The 12174-nt window shown below is 47.1% G+C and overlaps 1 protein-coding gene across 4 annotated transcripts in view; it reads left to right on the top strand.

The window, feature by feature from the left end:
• Positions 1-58: 58 nt before the first annotated feature.
• Positions 59-12174, top strand: part of HEATR4 (HEAT repeat containing 4) — a 52852-nt gene continuing 40736 nt past the window's right edge. For all 4 annotated transcript variants that reach the window (XM_037984684.2, XM_037984683.2, XM_037984685.2 and 1 more), the window contains exons 1-3: positions 59-165; positions 9483-10435; positions 11668-11855. In XM_037984684.2, coding sequence (XP_037840612.2) covers positions 9555-10435; positions 11668-11855 — 1069 coding nt within the window. In that variant the 5' untranslated portion in view covers positions 59-165; positions 9483-9554. The remainder of the gene's footprint in view (positions 166-9482; positions 10436-11667; positions 11856-12174) is intronic.

Below are 12174 nucleotides of genomic sequence, written 5' to 3'. Positions count from 1 at the left end.
TGACTTCAAGAATGAAGTTGCAAACCCTCGCAGTGAATGTTACAGTTCTTAAAGATGGTGTATCCGGAGCTTGTTCCTTCTGATGTTCAGACGTGTCCCGAGTTTCTTCCTTCTAGTGGGTTCGTGATCTCGCTGACTTCAGGAGTAAAGCCACAGACCTTCACAGTGAGTGTTAAGAGCTCATAAAGGCGGGGCACTCCAGAGTTGTTTGTTCCTCCCAGTGGGTTCGTAGTCTCACTGGCTTCAGGATTGAAGCTGCAGACCTTCGGGGTGTTACAGCTCTTAAACGCAGTACGAACCCAAGAGTAAGCAAGAGCAACATTTACTGCGTAACACCGAAAGGACCCCACAGCAAAGAAAACCCACTCTCCTTGGGGCTGCTAGCTGGGCAAACCGATGCTGGTGACAGGGCAAGCTTTTATTTCCTTATTTGGCCCTGCCCACATCCTGCTGATTGGCCCGTTTTCCAGAGCACTGACTGGTCCGTTTTACAGAGTTCTTATTGGTCCATTTTACAGAGTGCTGATTGGTCCATTTTTTACCAAGTGCTGATTGGTGTGTTTACAAACCTTTAGCTAGACACAGAGTGCTGATTGGTGCGTTTACAATCCTTTAGCTAGACAGAGAAGTTCTCCAAGTCCTCCTAACCCAGAAGCCCACCTTCTTCACCTGTCAATAGTAACTAATTGTTAATACTTACAAGAATCCTATTAGTAAATTAAGGCCCAGATAATTTAACTAATTTTCTGAAGATCGCACAGCTAGAAAGTGGAAATTGGCCGGGCGCGGTGGCTCAAGCCTGTAATCCCAGCACTTTGGGAGGCCGAGACGGGCAGATCACGAGGTCAGGAGATCCAGACCATCCTGGCTAACACAGTGAAACCCCGTCTCTACTAAAACATACAAAAAAACTAGCCAGGCGAGGTGGTGGGTACCTGTAATCCCAGCTACTCGGGAGGCTGAGGCAGGAGAATGGCATAAACCCGGGAGGGTTGCAGTGAGCTGAGATCCGGCCACTGCACTCCAGCCTGGGCGACAGAGCGAGACTCCGTCTCAAAAAAAAAAAAAAAAAAAAAAAAGGCCGGGCGCGGTGGCTCAAGCCTGTAAATCCCAGCACTTTGGGAGGCCAAGAGGGGCAGATCACGAGGTCAGGAGATCGAGACCATCCTGGCTAACACGGTGAAACCCCGTCTCTACTAAAGAATACAAAAAACTAGCCGGGCGAGGTGGCGGGCGCTTGTAGTCGCAGCTACTCAGGAGGCTGAGGCAGGAGAATGGCGTAAACCCAGGAGGCGGAGCTTGCAGTGAGCTGAGATCTGGCCACTGCACTCCAGCCTGGGAGACAAGGCGAGACTCCGTCTCAAAAAAAAAAAAAAAAAGAAAGAAAGAAAGTGGAAATTGGGCGAGGTGCTCCTGCCTGCAATTCCAGTTTACTTGGAGGCTGAGGTGGCAGGATTGCTTAAGGCCAGGAGTTTGAGACCAACCTGGACAACATAGCAAGACTCTGTCTCTAAAAAGCAAAAGGGGCCAGGCGGGGTGGCTCACGCCTGTAAACCCAGCACTTTGGGAGGCCAAGGGAGGCGGATCATGAGGTCAGGAGATCAACATCATTCTGGCTAACACGGTGAAACCCCATCTCTATTGAAAAAAAGGAAATACAAAAAATTAGCCAGGCGTGGTGGCAGGCACCTGTAGTCCCAGCTACTCGGGAGGGTGAGGCAGGAGAACGGCGTGAACCCGGGAGGCAGAGCTTGCAGTGAGCCAAGATCGCGCCAATGCACTGCAGCCTGGGCGACAGAGCGAGACTCCGTCTCAAAAAAAAAAAAGAAAGGAAGGATAAAGAAAAACGGAGAGGATTCATACCTTTGAAATCTGATTCTCAGGCCTGGGCTCTGAACAACTATGCTTTAACTGTCTCTCACAGGATGTTGAAGAAGATTTGGAAAAGAAACTCATATATTGGTGGATGTATAAACTGGTATGACCTTTTCATGGCAATCTATGCAAAAATATATAAAAGATCCATTCTCTCTGACTCACAGTTCCACGTCTAGGAATTTCTTTTAAGTAAAGCTTCATGAATTGTGTAAATATTTGGCTACAAGGATGCTTATCATATCATTTTAATAGAGAAAAGTTAGAAACAAGTTAGCAATATGAATTTGGTTTAACTGGTTTAATTGTGATGTCATAAAGGAAAGCAGTGTAACCGTTTAAAGTTATATAGCATAAGAATATATGATGAGCATTTTTCCATGAAACTGATGAAAAAAGGTTAGAGAACAGTATAAATATACTTTTTGCCAAGATATTAACATATTTTTAAAAAAGACTAGTCAAACACTACCCCAGTTGCTGGGTGCAGTGGTGCATGCCTGTAGTTCCAGCTGTTAGGAGGGAGGCCTAGGCAGGAGATTGCTTGAGCCCAGGAGGAGCCCAATACCAGCTTGGGCAACAGAGCAATACCTCATCTCTTAAAAAAAAAAAAAAAAAAAAGCAAAATAGATGAGACATGAAAATCAAAGAACACACACATCTAACTACTTCAAACTGTTGTTTCTTGAGCCTTGCAGTTTTATGCATAGTATTTGTTTGTTTGTTTGTTTAAGACGGGTGTCTCACTGTGTTATCCAGGCTGGAGTGCAGTGGTGCAATCATAGCTCACTACAGCCTCCACCTCCCAGGCTTAGGCAGTCCTCCCACCTCAGCCTCCTGAGTACCTGGGACCACAGGCATGCACCACCACACCTGGCTAATTTTTTAGACTGTTTGTACAGACAGGGTCTCCCTATGTTGCCTGGTCTCAAAACTCCTGGCTTAAGCAATCCTCCCACCTTGGCCTCCCTGAGTTTTGGGATTATAGGCGTGAGCCACCCCACACTCAGCCACCTTTCTTTTTTTAATTCTTTTTTTTCTTCAAGACAGAGTCTTGCTCTGTCGCCCAGGCTGGAGTGCAGTGGTCTGATCTCAGCTCACTGCAACCTCTGGCTCCCGGGTTCCAGCTATTCTCCTGCCTCATCCTCTTGAGTAGCTGGGATTATAGTCACGCACCACCATGGCCAGTGATTTTTGTATTTTTAGTAGAGTCAGGGTTTCACCATGGCGGCGCATCACTTGAGGTTAGGAGTTCAAGAACAGCCTGGCCAAAGTGGTGAAACCCCGTCTCTACTAAAAGTACAAAAATTAGTGGGGTGTGGTGGTGTGACCTGTAATGGGAGGCTGAGACAGGAGAATTGCTTGAACCCGGGAGGCAGAGGTTGCAGTGAGCCGAGATCACACCACTGCACTCCAGCCTGGGCGACAAAGTGAGACTCTGTCTCAAAAAAAAAAAAAAAAAAAGACCAAAAAATCCATGAAACCACCATAAATAAGATGCAATTTCACAAAGCTCAGTTTACAAAGAAGGAAATTTAATAAATAGTTGAAGATACCCCTGACTGAACCCATAAGTTCTCTGAGTAGACTCATGGAATTCTAAAGAGTTGGTTGCTTGGAGACTGATAGAAACAGCTTTGGAACCTAAGAAACCAAGGAAGGCTTAAGATGCAGAACCTTGCTTCTCTCTGAGGACTGCCTTGTAGGAGGCCATTTGGAAAGTAATTTTGAAACACTGCTCCTTTGCCAGTGTCTGAAAGGTGCTGGATGGCGTCCCCTGGAAGATGAGAGGCAACCTGAGGTAGCTGAAAAACCTTTGGATTAGGTGTGAAAAGAGTCAGTATTACTTCAGATACTAACCAGTATGGTGATCTTAATTTTGTCTCTTCTCTCTGGGCCCCCGTTTTGGGATTTATAAAATCAGGACATTAGGCCTGGTGCAGTGGCTCATGCCTATATTCTCAGCATTTTGGGAGGCCAAGGTGGGAGGATCGTTTGAGTCCAGCAGTTCAAGACCAGCCTGAGCAACATAGTGAGACTCTATCTCTACAAAAAAAAAAAAACAGAAAAAATTTAACCGAGAGTGGTGCTATGTCCCTATAATCCCAGCTATGTGGGAGGATCGCTTGATCCCAGGAGGTCAAGGCTGCAGTGAGCCCTGATTGTGCCACTGTACTCCAGGAGAGTGAGACCCTGTCTCAAAAAAAAAAAGAAAAAAAAAATCAAGGCATTAGACCAGGTCATCTTTATAGCAGAGTTTCCAGAGCAATCTCTAGACACAGCCGTATAGCTGTGTGAGTGCGTGGTGAGACATTAGAAAGTAGAGGGGGAAAATGAGGGGAACTTTTTGAGGGCATAAAACGGAGAAAGGGGGATTTGAAACAAGCCAGGTTAAGCAGCTATTCCCTAATCCCACTCTCTCCACTAACCAGGCTTCCTTCATACACCCCACTGACACCCTTTGGGCTGTGCTTTCTTTAAATGTAATGTGTATTAAACCTGAGAGCCTGTGAAAATGCAGATTTCTAGGTCTCACTTGCAGCATACTGAATCAACATTCTAGGAGCAGGACACAAACGTCTGATGCAAAAGGTTCCTTACCCATATCTATTCCAGGCGCAGTCCCAGCATTTCGGGAGGCCAAGGCAGGAAGATCGCTTGAGTCCAGGAGTTTGAAACCAGCCTGGACAACATAGTAAGACCCTGTCTCTACAAAAAAAAGTTTTAAAACATTAGCCAGGCATGGTGGTGGGCACCTGTTGTCCCAGCTACTGAGGACGCTGAGGCAGGAGGATTGCTTGACACTGGGAGACAAGGCTACAGTGAACCATGATTGTGCCACCGCACTCCAGCTTGGGTGACAGATTGAGGCCCTGTCTCAAAAATAAATAAATAAACAAAAAACTATATCTAACAAACGCCACCCCAGAAGCTGACTGCACACTCTTGGACTCCACCTCAGAACTTTAGAATCAAAATCTGTTGGTAAAGATGAGAGTATTATCATTTATTATTATTATTATTATTTTTTTTGAGACGGAGTCTTGCTCTGTCACCCAGGCTGGAGTGCAGTGGCCGGATCTTAGCTCACTGCAAGCTCTGCCTCCCGGGTTTTACGCCATTCTCCTGCTTCAGCCTCCTGAGTAGCTGGGACTACAGGCGCCCGCCACCACGCCTGGCTAGTTTTTTGTATTTTTTAGTAGAGACGGGGTTTCACCGAGTTAGTCAGGATGGTCTCGATCTCCTGACCTTGTGATCTGCCCATCTCGGCCTCCCAAAGTGCTGGGATTAGAGGCTACTCCATAGGCAGAGCAGACTTTCTGCTTGATTTTTATGATTTCAATCTCTTTTTGAAATTGACAGAATTCTGAATTTCTTCTCTGTGTTATCTCAAAGTTTGAGCTTCTTCAATACCACAATTTTGAATTCCCTGTCTGGAAAGCTCACATATCTCTGTCACTCCTGGATTATTTAGTCCATTTCCATCCAGGAAAATAAAGTTTTCCTGGATGTTCTTGATGCTGTGGATGGTCATCAATGTCTGGACATTGAAGAGTTAGGTATTTATTCCAATCTTTACAGTCTGGACTTATTTGTACCCATCCTCCTTGACAAGGCTTTCTATATATTCAAAGGGGATTAAGTGTTGTGACTTAAGCCTATGGTCTCTGTAGCTGATGTGTGCCAGGGGGTGCCCTAAGCCTATGACCCCTGCAACTGTTGCCAACTCCTAGATACTCCTGGATCCTTGGTGGCTTTGGGTAAGATAACGGAGAATTCCCTGGTTACCCAGGCAACATCTCTCTCTTTCTTGTCTTTCCCCCAATCAGGAATCTCTCCCCCCACTGGGCTGCCTGGAGTTGGGGGAGGGGTCACATGAGCACTCCCATGGCCACCACAGATGGTAGTGCACTGAGTCACACCTGAAGCTTTGCAGACCAGTACAGTATTGGATCCTGCCCAAGACCTGTGGCCAGAACTGCTTAGTTACCACTGATATTTACTCAAAGTCCAAGGGCACTTTAGTCAGCAGGTGGTGAATCCTGCCAGGATAAATCTGACCCATCAGAGCAGTGGATTCACTTCTGGCGCAGGGTAGGTCTGGAAACGTAGTGTAGGAGCAAAGGCCTGGAATCAGGAGCCTCGGGATTCTGCCTGGTGCTTTATTTTCCTGTGGTTGAGTTGCTACTCAGGCTGCAAGACAAAGTCTCCTGAGTTTGTACTCCTTGAGTACTCTTCCCTCTCCTTTCCCCAAGCGGAAGGACTCTCTCCCTGAGCTGCCCTGCCTGGAGTTGGGGGAGGAATGATGCAGGCACTCCTTTGGCCACCACAGCTGGTGTCACTTGGGGTCATACACACCCAAAGTCCCCTGCCTCCATGACCAGTGCAGCTCCAGGGTTTGCCTAAGGAATATAGTCTTGTGACCTGACTGTCACTCGTGTATTCGGGGCCCCAGGCCACTTTGGTCAGCTGGTGGCAGAACCAGCTGGGGACTCAGGTCTGTCCCACTCTGGCTGAGGATTCTCCTCTGGCCCAGAGCTGATCTAAATGCGTCCTCTGTGGGAGCCAGCAGAATTCTATTCAGTGTAGTGCTGTGCTGTGACAGGGCAGCAGTGAGTTCCAATGCAAAATCCCACACTCCTCTCCCTCCCCCACATGCACAGATTCTCTCTCCCAGCTGTTGTGCCAGGGGTGAGGGAGGGGGGCATAGGCGATGCAGGACTGTCTTTCCCACCCTCTTCAGTGCCTGTTTTCTTGATACGATGTGAAAACCAGGTACTGTGATCACTCATTTTTTGTTTCTTATGAAGATGCCTTTTTTTTTTTTTTTTTTTTTTTTTAAAATAAGGAGTCTCACTGTTGCCCGGGCTGGAGCACAGTGGCACTATTTCATCTCATTGGAACCTCTGCTTCCCAGGTTCAAGTGATTCTCCTGCCTCAGCCTCCCAAGTAGCTGGGATTATAGGCCCCCACCACCACACCCAGCTAATTTTTGTATTTTTAGTAGAGATGGGGTTTCTCCATGTTGACCAGGCCAATCTTGAACTCTTGACTGCAAGTGATTTGCCTGCCTTAGCCTCCCAAAGTTCTGGGATTATAGGCGTGAGCCACAGCATCCAGCCTAAAGGTGCTTTTCTTGCAGGGACAGTTGTTCAGTTTGGTGTTCCTGCATGGAGACAATCGCTGGAGGGGTCTGTTTGGCCATCTTGCTCCAGCCTTTCCATTTTTAGCCAGTGGGAGTAGCCACTGTTTCAGGAGAAAACATCATCTTGTGACCACCCTCTTTCTCTTAACTTGCCTTCATGAAGACATTGCCTTCATGGTTGTGAAGAGATGAAGCAATTACATTTAGCCTTATGTACAAAAAGTCCTGGAGTGATAGCATATTAATCATGTGTCACTTAATTTGAGGGAGGTTATCGATTCTGGCCTAATAGCATCTAGATGAAAGTGGAGCCTTCGCTGAGCACTGTAGCTCACACCTGTAATTGCAGCACTTTGAGAGGCCAAAGCAGGCAGATTGTTGACCCCAGAAGTTTGAGACCAGCCAGGGCAACATAGTGAGACCCCATCTCTATTAAAAATATAAAACAGATAGCTGGGTGTGGTGGTGCATGCACCTGTAGTCCCAGCTACTTGGGAGGCTGAAGTAGGAGGATTACTTGAGCCCAGGACATTGAGGCTGCAGTGAACTATGATCATGCCAGTGCTGCACTCCAGCCTGAGTGACAGAACTACAGCCTGTCTCAAAAAAATAAAACAAAACAAAAACAAAAAAACACACACACACACACACAAAAAGAACTTGCCCTTAACAGAAAGAAATACAATATGGTCACTTTTACACATGGAAGACAATAAGAGAAATCATGCCCTAGGGAGAGAGGCTATGTGCTGGGTGTTAAGGAGGAAAGAGAAACAAGTCAGATCTGGTCTGTGTGGGCACCTGGGATGCAGGGCAGGAGTTGACACTAGCAGGATAGAAAGACATGGAATAATGGTCTCTCCTTCATCCTTATACGTAAGGATGCCTACCTGCTCCTTGGAGAGGCAAGGCCAACAAAGTGAGTGGTAGGGAGTGGTGCTTGGGCCATGGCCAGTGTGGCATGGAGGTTAAGTGCTCCAGAGTTGTGATTTAGCAGGCTAGGTTTGAAACCTGACTCCTCTGCTTACGGGCTATGTGATCTGAAGCAATTTACCTACCTCTCTGAACCTCAGCTTCTTAAAATAGGAAATGAAGATCATAATATCTTCCCTACATAAAACCCTCAGCGAGGTATTCCAAAACTATCATTATTAGGCCAAGCGAATGCTTCAAAAGGAAAACAAAACAAAACTAAACTAACATTAAATCTAAGCATTTGTTATCTACAATGTTTGCCATGCTAGCTAAAATCTGGAAACAACCCATCCAATAATTCATGAAGAGTCAAAACCATTTACCTATTTGATAAAATACGTTACAGCTATTAAATATATATACACATACATACATATATATATTTTATTTATTTATTTATTTATTTATTTATTTATTTTTTGAGACGGAGTTTGGCTCTTATTGCCCAGGCTGGAGTGCAATGGCATGATCTTGGCTCACTGAATCTCCCCCGCCCTGGGTTCAAGTGATTGTCCTGCCTCAGTCTCCCAAGTAGCTGGGATTATAGGCACATGCCACCACGCCCGGCTAATTTTTTGTAATTTTAGTAGAAACGGGGTTTCACCATGTTGGCCAGGCTGGTCTCACACTCCAGACCTCAGGTGACCCACCCGCCTCGGCCTCCCAAAGTGCTGGGATTATAGGCGTGAGCCACTGTGCCCGGCCTACAGCTATTAAATATTTTAACAATAAAAACTATGTAGCAATAGGTGTGCTGGATGACTCTGAAAGACAGAAGACATGGGAGACATGGTCACTGGGCAATGGAGTTAGAGTCTCAAATATTTAACAATGCAAGGTGTCATAGGATTAACAGTTAAAGTAAGTGGTACAGAACAGGAGTAATTTATAAACTTGGGTATGACCTGGTGGCCTGGATAGGTCAAGAAAGAGTTATGGAGCAGGACAAATTGAGCTGGGCCTGGAAATTGGATAGAATTTGTGTCAAGTATGAAAGGCCATTTCATGTGGAGGACACAGAAGGAAGCTCCATTATGTGGAGAGAGGATACTCAGAGAACAGCCAGGAGACTGGACTGGCTCAAGCAGAGGTTATACGCCAGGACAGAGTCATACACTGAGGCCAAAGTCATGGAGAACACTGAATGCCATGCTGAATAGTCTGAACTTTATGCTATAAGCCTTTTGAACAAAAGAAAGCAACATTTGAAGACAAACTGGAAGCATGGGACACTGCTGAAAAGCAGTCATCCCTCACACGGAGATGAGGGTCTGAGCTTTGGGAACAAGTGTAAGAACCAGAAACAAGGGTCTGATACATGAAATATTTAGGATGTACCATTTTCTTCTTTTGTTCTTCTAACTCACATGGCTTTTCCTTACCCCCTTCCCATCTGTTTTTCAAGTTATTCTCTTTCTGAACTGCTATGGGCTACCAATTTCGGCTGCCCTAGAGCTCTCATCAGTTCCTCCCATTCCCTTAACAGGTGCCAGGTCTCATCTCCAGGCCTTGCCTCTAGGCCAGGCAGCGTGGAAGGAGGCATTTGCTACAACGCAGTATGACCAGGACCCAGAAGGGAAAGATCTTTCTCCCCCATTGCTTCTATCAGTCACTGCCCCCACGGCTGGGATGGGGCATGATTTTAAACTACTCAAAACTGAAAGGCAAGGAGGAGTATGCCTCTGTCTCCAATGTGCCTATGGTCTTCTTCAGCTCACAGTACTGTCTACACCGCAAGAGCCAATATTTGAAAATGGCTGCTGCAAACCTTACCTTCTCTCAGGAGGTGGTGTGGCAGCGAGGACTGCCCAGCATTCCTTATAGCCAGTACAGCTTTGACCACCTCTACAACACCAATGACATCATCCATACTCCCCGGATCAGGAAGGCCCAGCCTCGGAAACCCGTTCGCTTCAAGTTCCTGGGTTCCTCGAGTCCCTTAACAGAAGACACCTCCCTGGCTGTGAAGACAGAAAGCTCTGCCAATCCTGAAAAGAAGCTGAAGAAATCAAAGCCAGCCAGCACCGTCCGGGAAGCACCCCGCCCTCTCATCCATCATCCTTGCATGCATCCAGATATGCTGGGTCGGCCACCTTCTCCAGATGTGAACCTGGAGGAAAGAGAAGCCTGGCTTCTGCCTCCTGAGAAGGAGGCCAGAGCATGGGAGGCCACTGTGCTGGAAAAGCTGAACAAGCGCACAGCCCGATGGATCCAGAACAAGCGTCCTCAAAGGCCTGGGGCATCCCCCAACAAGTGGCAGAGCTTCCTGCGACAGCAGTATGACTGGAGTCACATCCGGGATGAACTTACCTCTGCCAGCGACCTGGAGCTCCTGAAACAGCTGGAGGCAGAAGAGGCAGCAGAGTTTGAGGATCAAAGTGTCATCCTGCCCCCACAGGAAAAGAAGAAACCAGAACTGCTACTTCCTGTTTACTACAGGTATACTGGCCAGGGCCTCAAGTGCACCCTTGATAATCCCTGACTCCCCTTCAGGGACTCCCAGGGGGACTCACACTCCCAATTTTAGAATGCACTCTCCCATCAATTTCATGTTCTCCACCACCGGCCTGCTCTCTGAGAGCTCTGCAAAGTAAGGTTTCTCAATCTGCACTGCTGACATTCTGGGTTGGATAATTTTTGTTGTGGGAACCGCCCTGTTCATTATGGGATGCTAGCAGCATCCCTGGCTCATACCCACCAGTGCACAACCTCCTAGCTGTGACAACCAAAGATGTCTCAGACACTGCCAAATGTCTCCAAGAGGGACAAAGTCATTCCCAGCTGGGAACCACTGCTCTTAAAGGGATTGGTTCTCAACCTTCTCCAGCAGACTTTGCCATCAGACTGCTGGTGTAGTTACCAACCAAGTGCTCCCAGAAATGTATCCTTGGTGGAGTGAGGAAGGCAGGAACCTCATAGCATTGAGGTTTGGTCCTGCCTCACTCTGAATAAGGAACCAGTGTGTCACTGACTCAAACACTGACTAGCTGCAGGACAGAGAACCAGACAACCTGAGAGAAGAAGATGACTACATGTTTCTTAGATTGCTTCCACCTCATTTATAGTTAGAGGAAACACCGGAGCTATTACACTATCCCTGATTTCCAAGAGTGAATGAAAAATCAGTGGAAATCCATTTATTTATTCATTTATTGGACAAATATAAATTATGTTCTTGCTACTTTCCAGGTACTCTGCAAAGTGCTAGGAATACAATGTAAAAGCAATAGACACAGACATGTACCTTTAAGGAGCTTACAGCCTGTTCACAAGCAGGTAGACGGACGTTAAATAACCACACACAGAATAGACAGAGTGAGATGACGAAGGAGGGAGGATCCCTTCCCCAAGGCCATGCGGCCTCCAAGGGTATGAATGTTTAAAAAGGGTTATGCTGGAGCACAGCCACTCTGCCATGCTGCTTGGTGGATGCAGAAGGTGTGGATCCTTCAGGAGCCAGGCAGGGCGGCTGTAGACAAGCCCTTCTGACAGCTCCACATTCAACTGGCACCATGGCGACAAGGCTAAAAGTTAAACATTGGTGTTCTGCGACGCTCACGTGTATAGCAGCGGAGCTTAAAGAGGAAAGGGAACAAGCTGTGGATTTAATGGAAAAGGGGATCCACCTCCTACTCTTTCCCCCTTTTCCCTCCTTTCTCACCCCTGCCAAGATTGCCCAGTTACTTCCAACAAGCAGAGACAGTTGAAATCATGCCTGACAAGAAGACCACTGAGGATATCCATGAAAAGAGGAGCCTCTCCCAGCCCCAAACCCAGGGCCACTTTCGCCAGGTGACTCCCCGAGCTGGAAAGTTTGCCTACTGCACAGATAACACCTTTGAACAGGAGATTTACTTTGGTAATAGAGCTGGGCCCCTGTGGTAGGGGCACAGGGGAACATGGGCCAGGGAGGTGGAAGATCGCTGGGGGATGGAAACAGTTATGGGTATGGAGAGGCCCTGGATGACCCAGGTTTTCATGTCATGACCCACACCCACACCAGCACAGGAGTTGGGTCGGGGAGTGATAGCTAATAGGGAGGGCACTGCTCTCTCTCCCTGCTTTCTCTATCCCTCCATCTTACTGAAGAGGCAATGAAGGGTGGAACTGTAAAGTAGGCAAGATTTTGGGAACAATCCATCTCTTCTCTGTCCACCCTTCTCCCTTCTCTCACTTCA

Source organism: Chlorocebus sabaeus, chromosome 24 (genome assembly GCF_047675955.1).
Source record: "Chlorocebus sabaeus isolate Y175 chromosome 24, mChlSab1.0.hap1, whole genome shotgun sequence".
Classification (NCBI taxonomy): Eukaryota; Metazoa; Chordata; class Mammalia; order Primates; family Cercopithecidae; genus Chlorocebus; species Chlorocebus sabaeus.
This window is presented reverse-complemented; position numbering and strand designations above follow the sequence as displayed.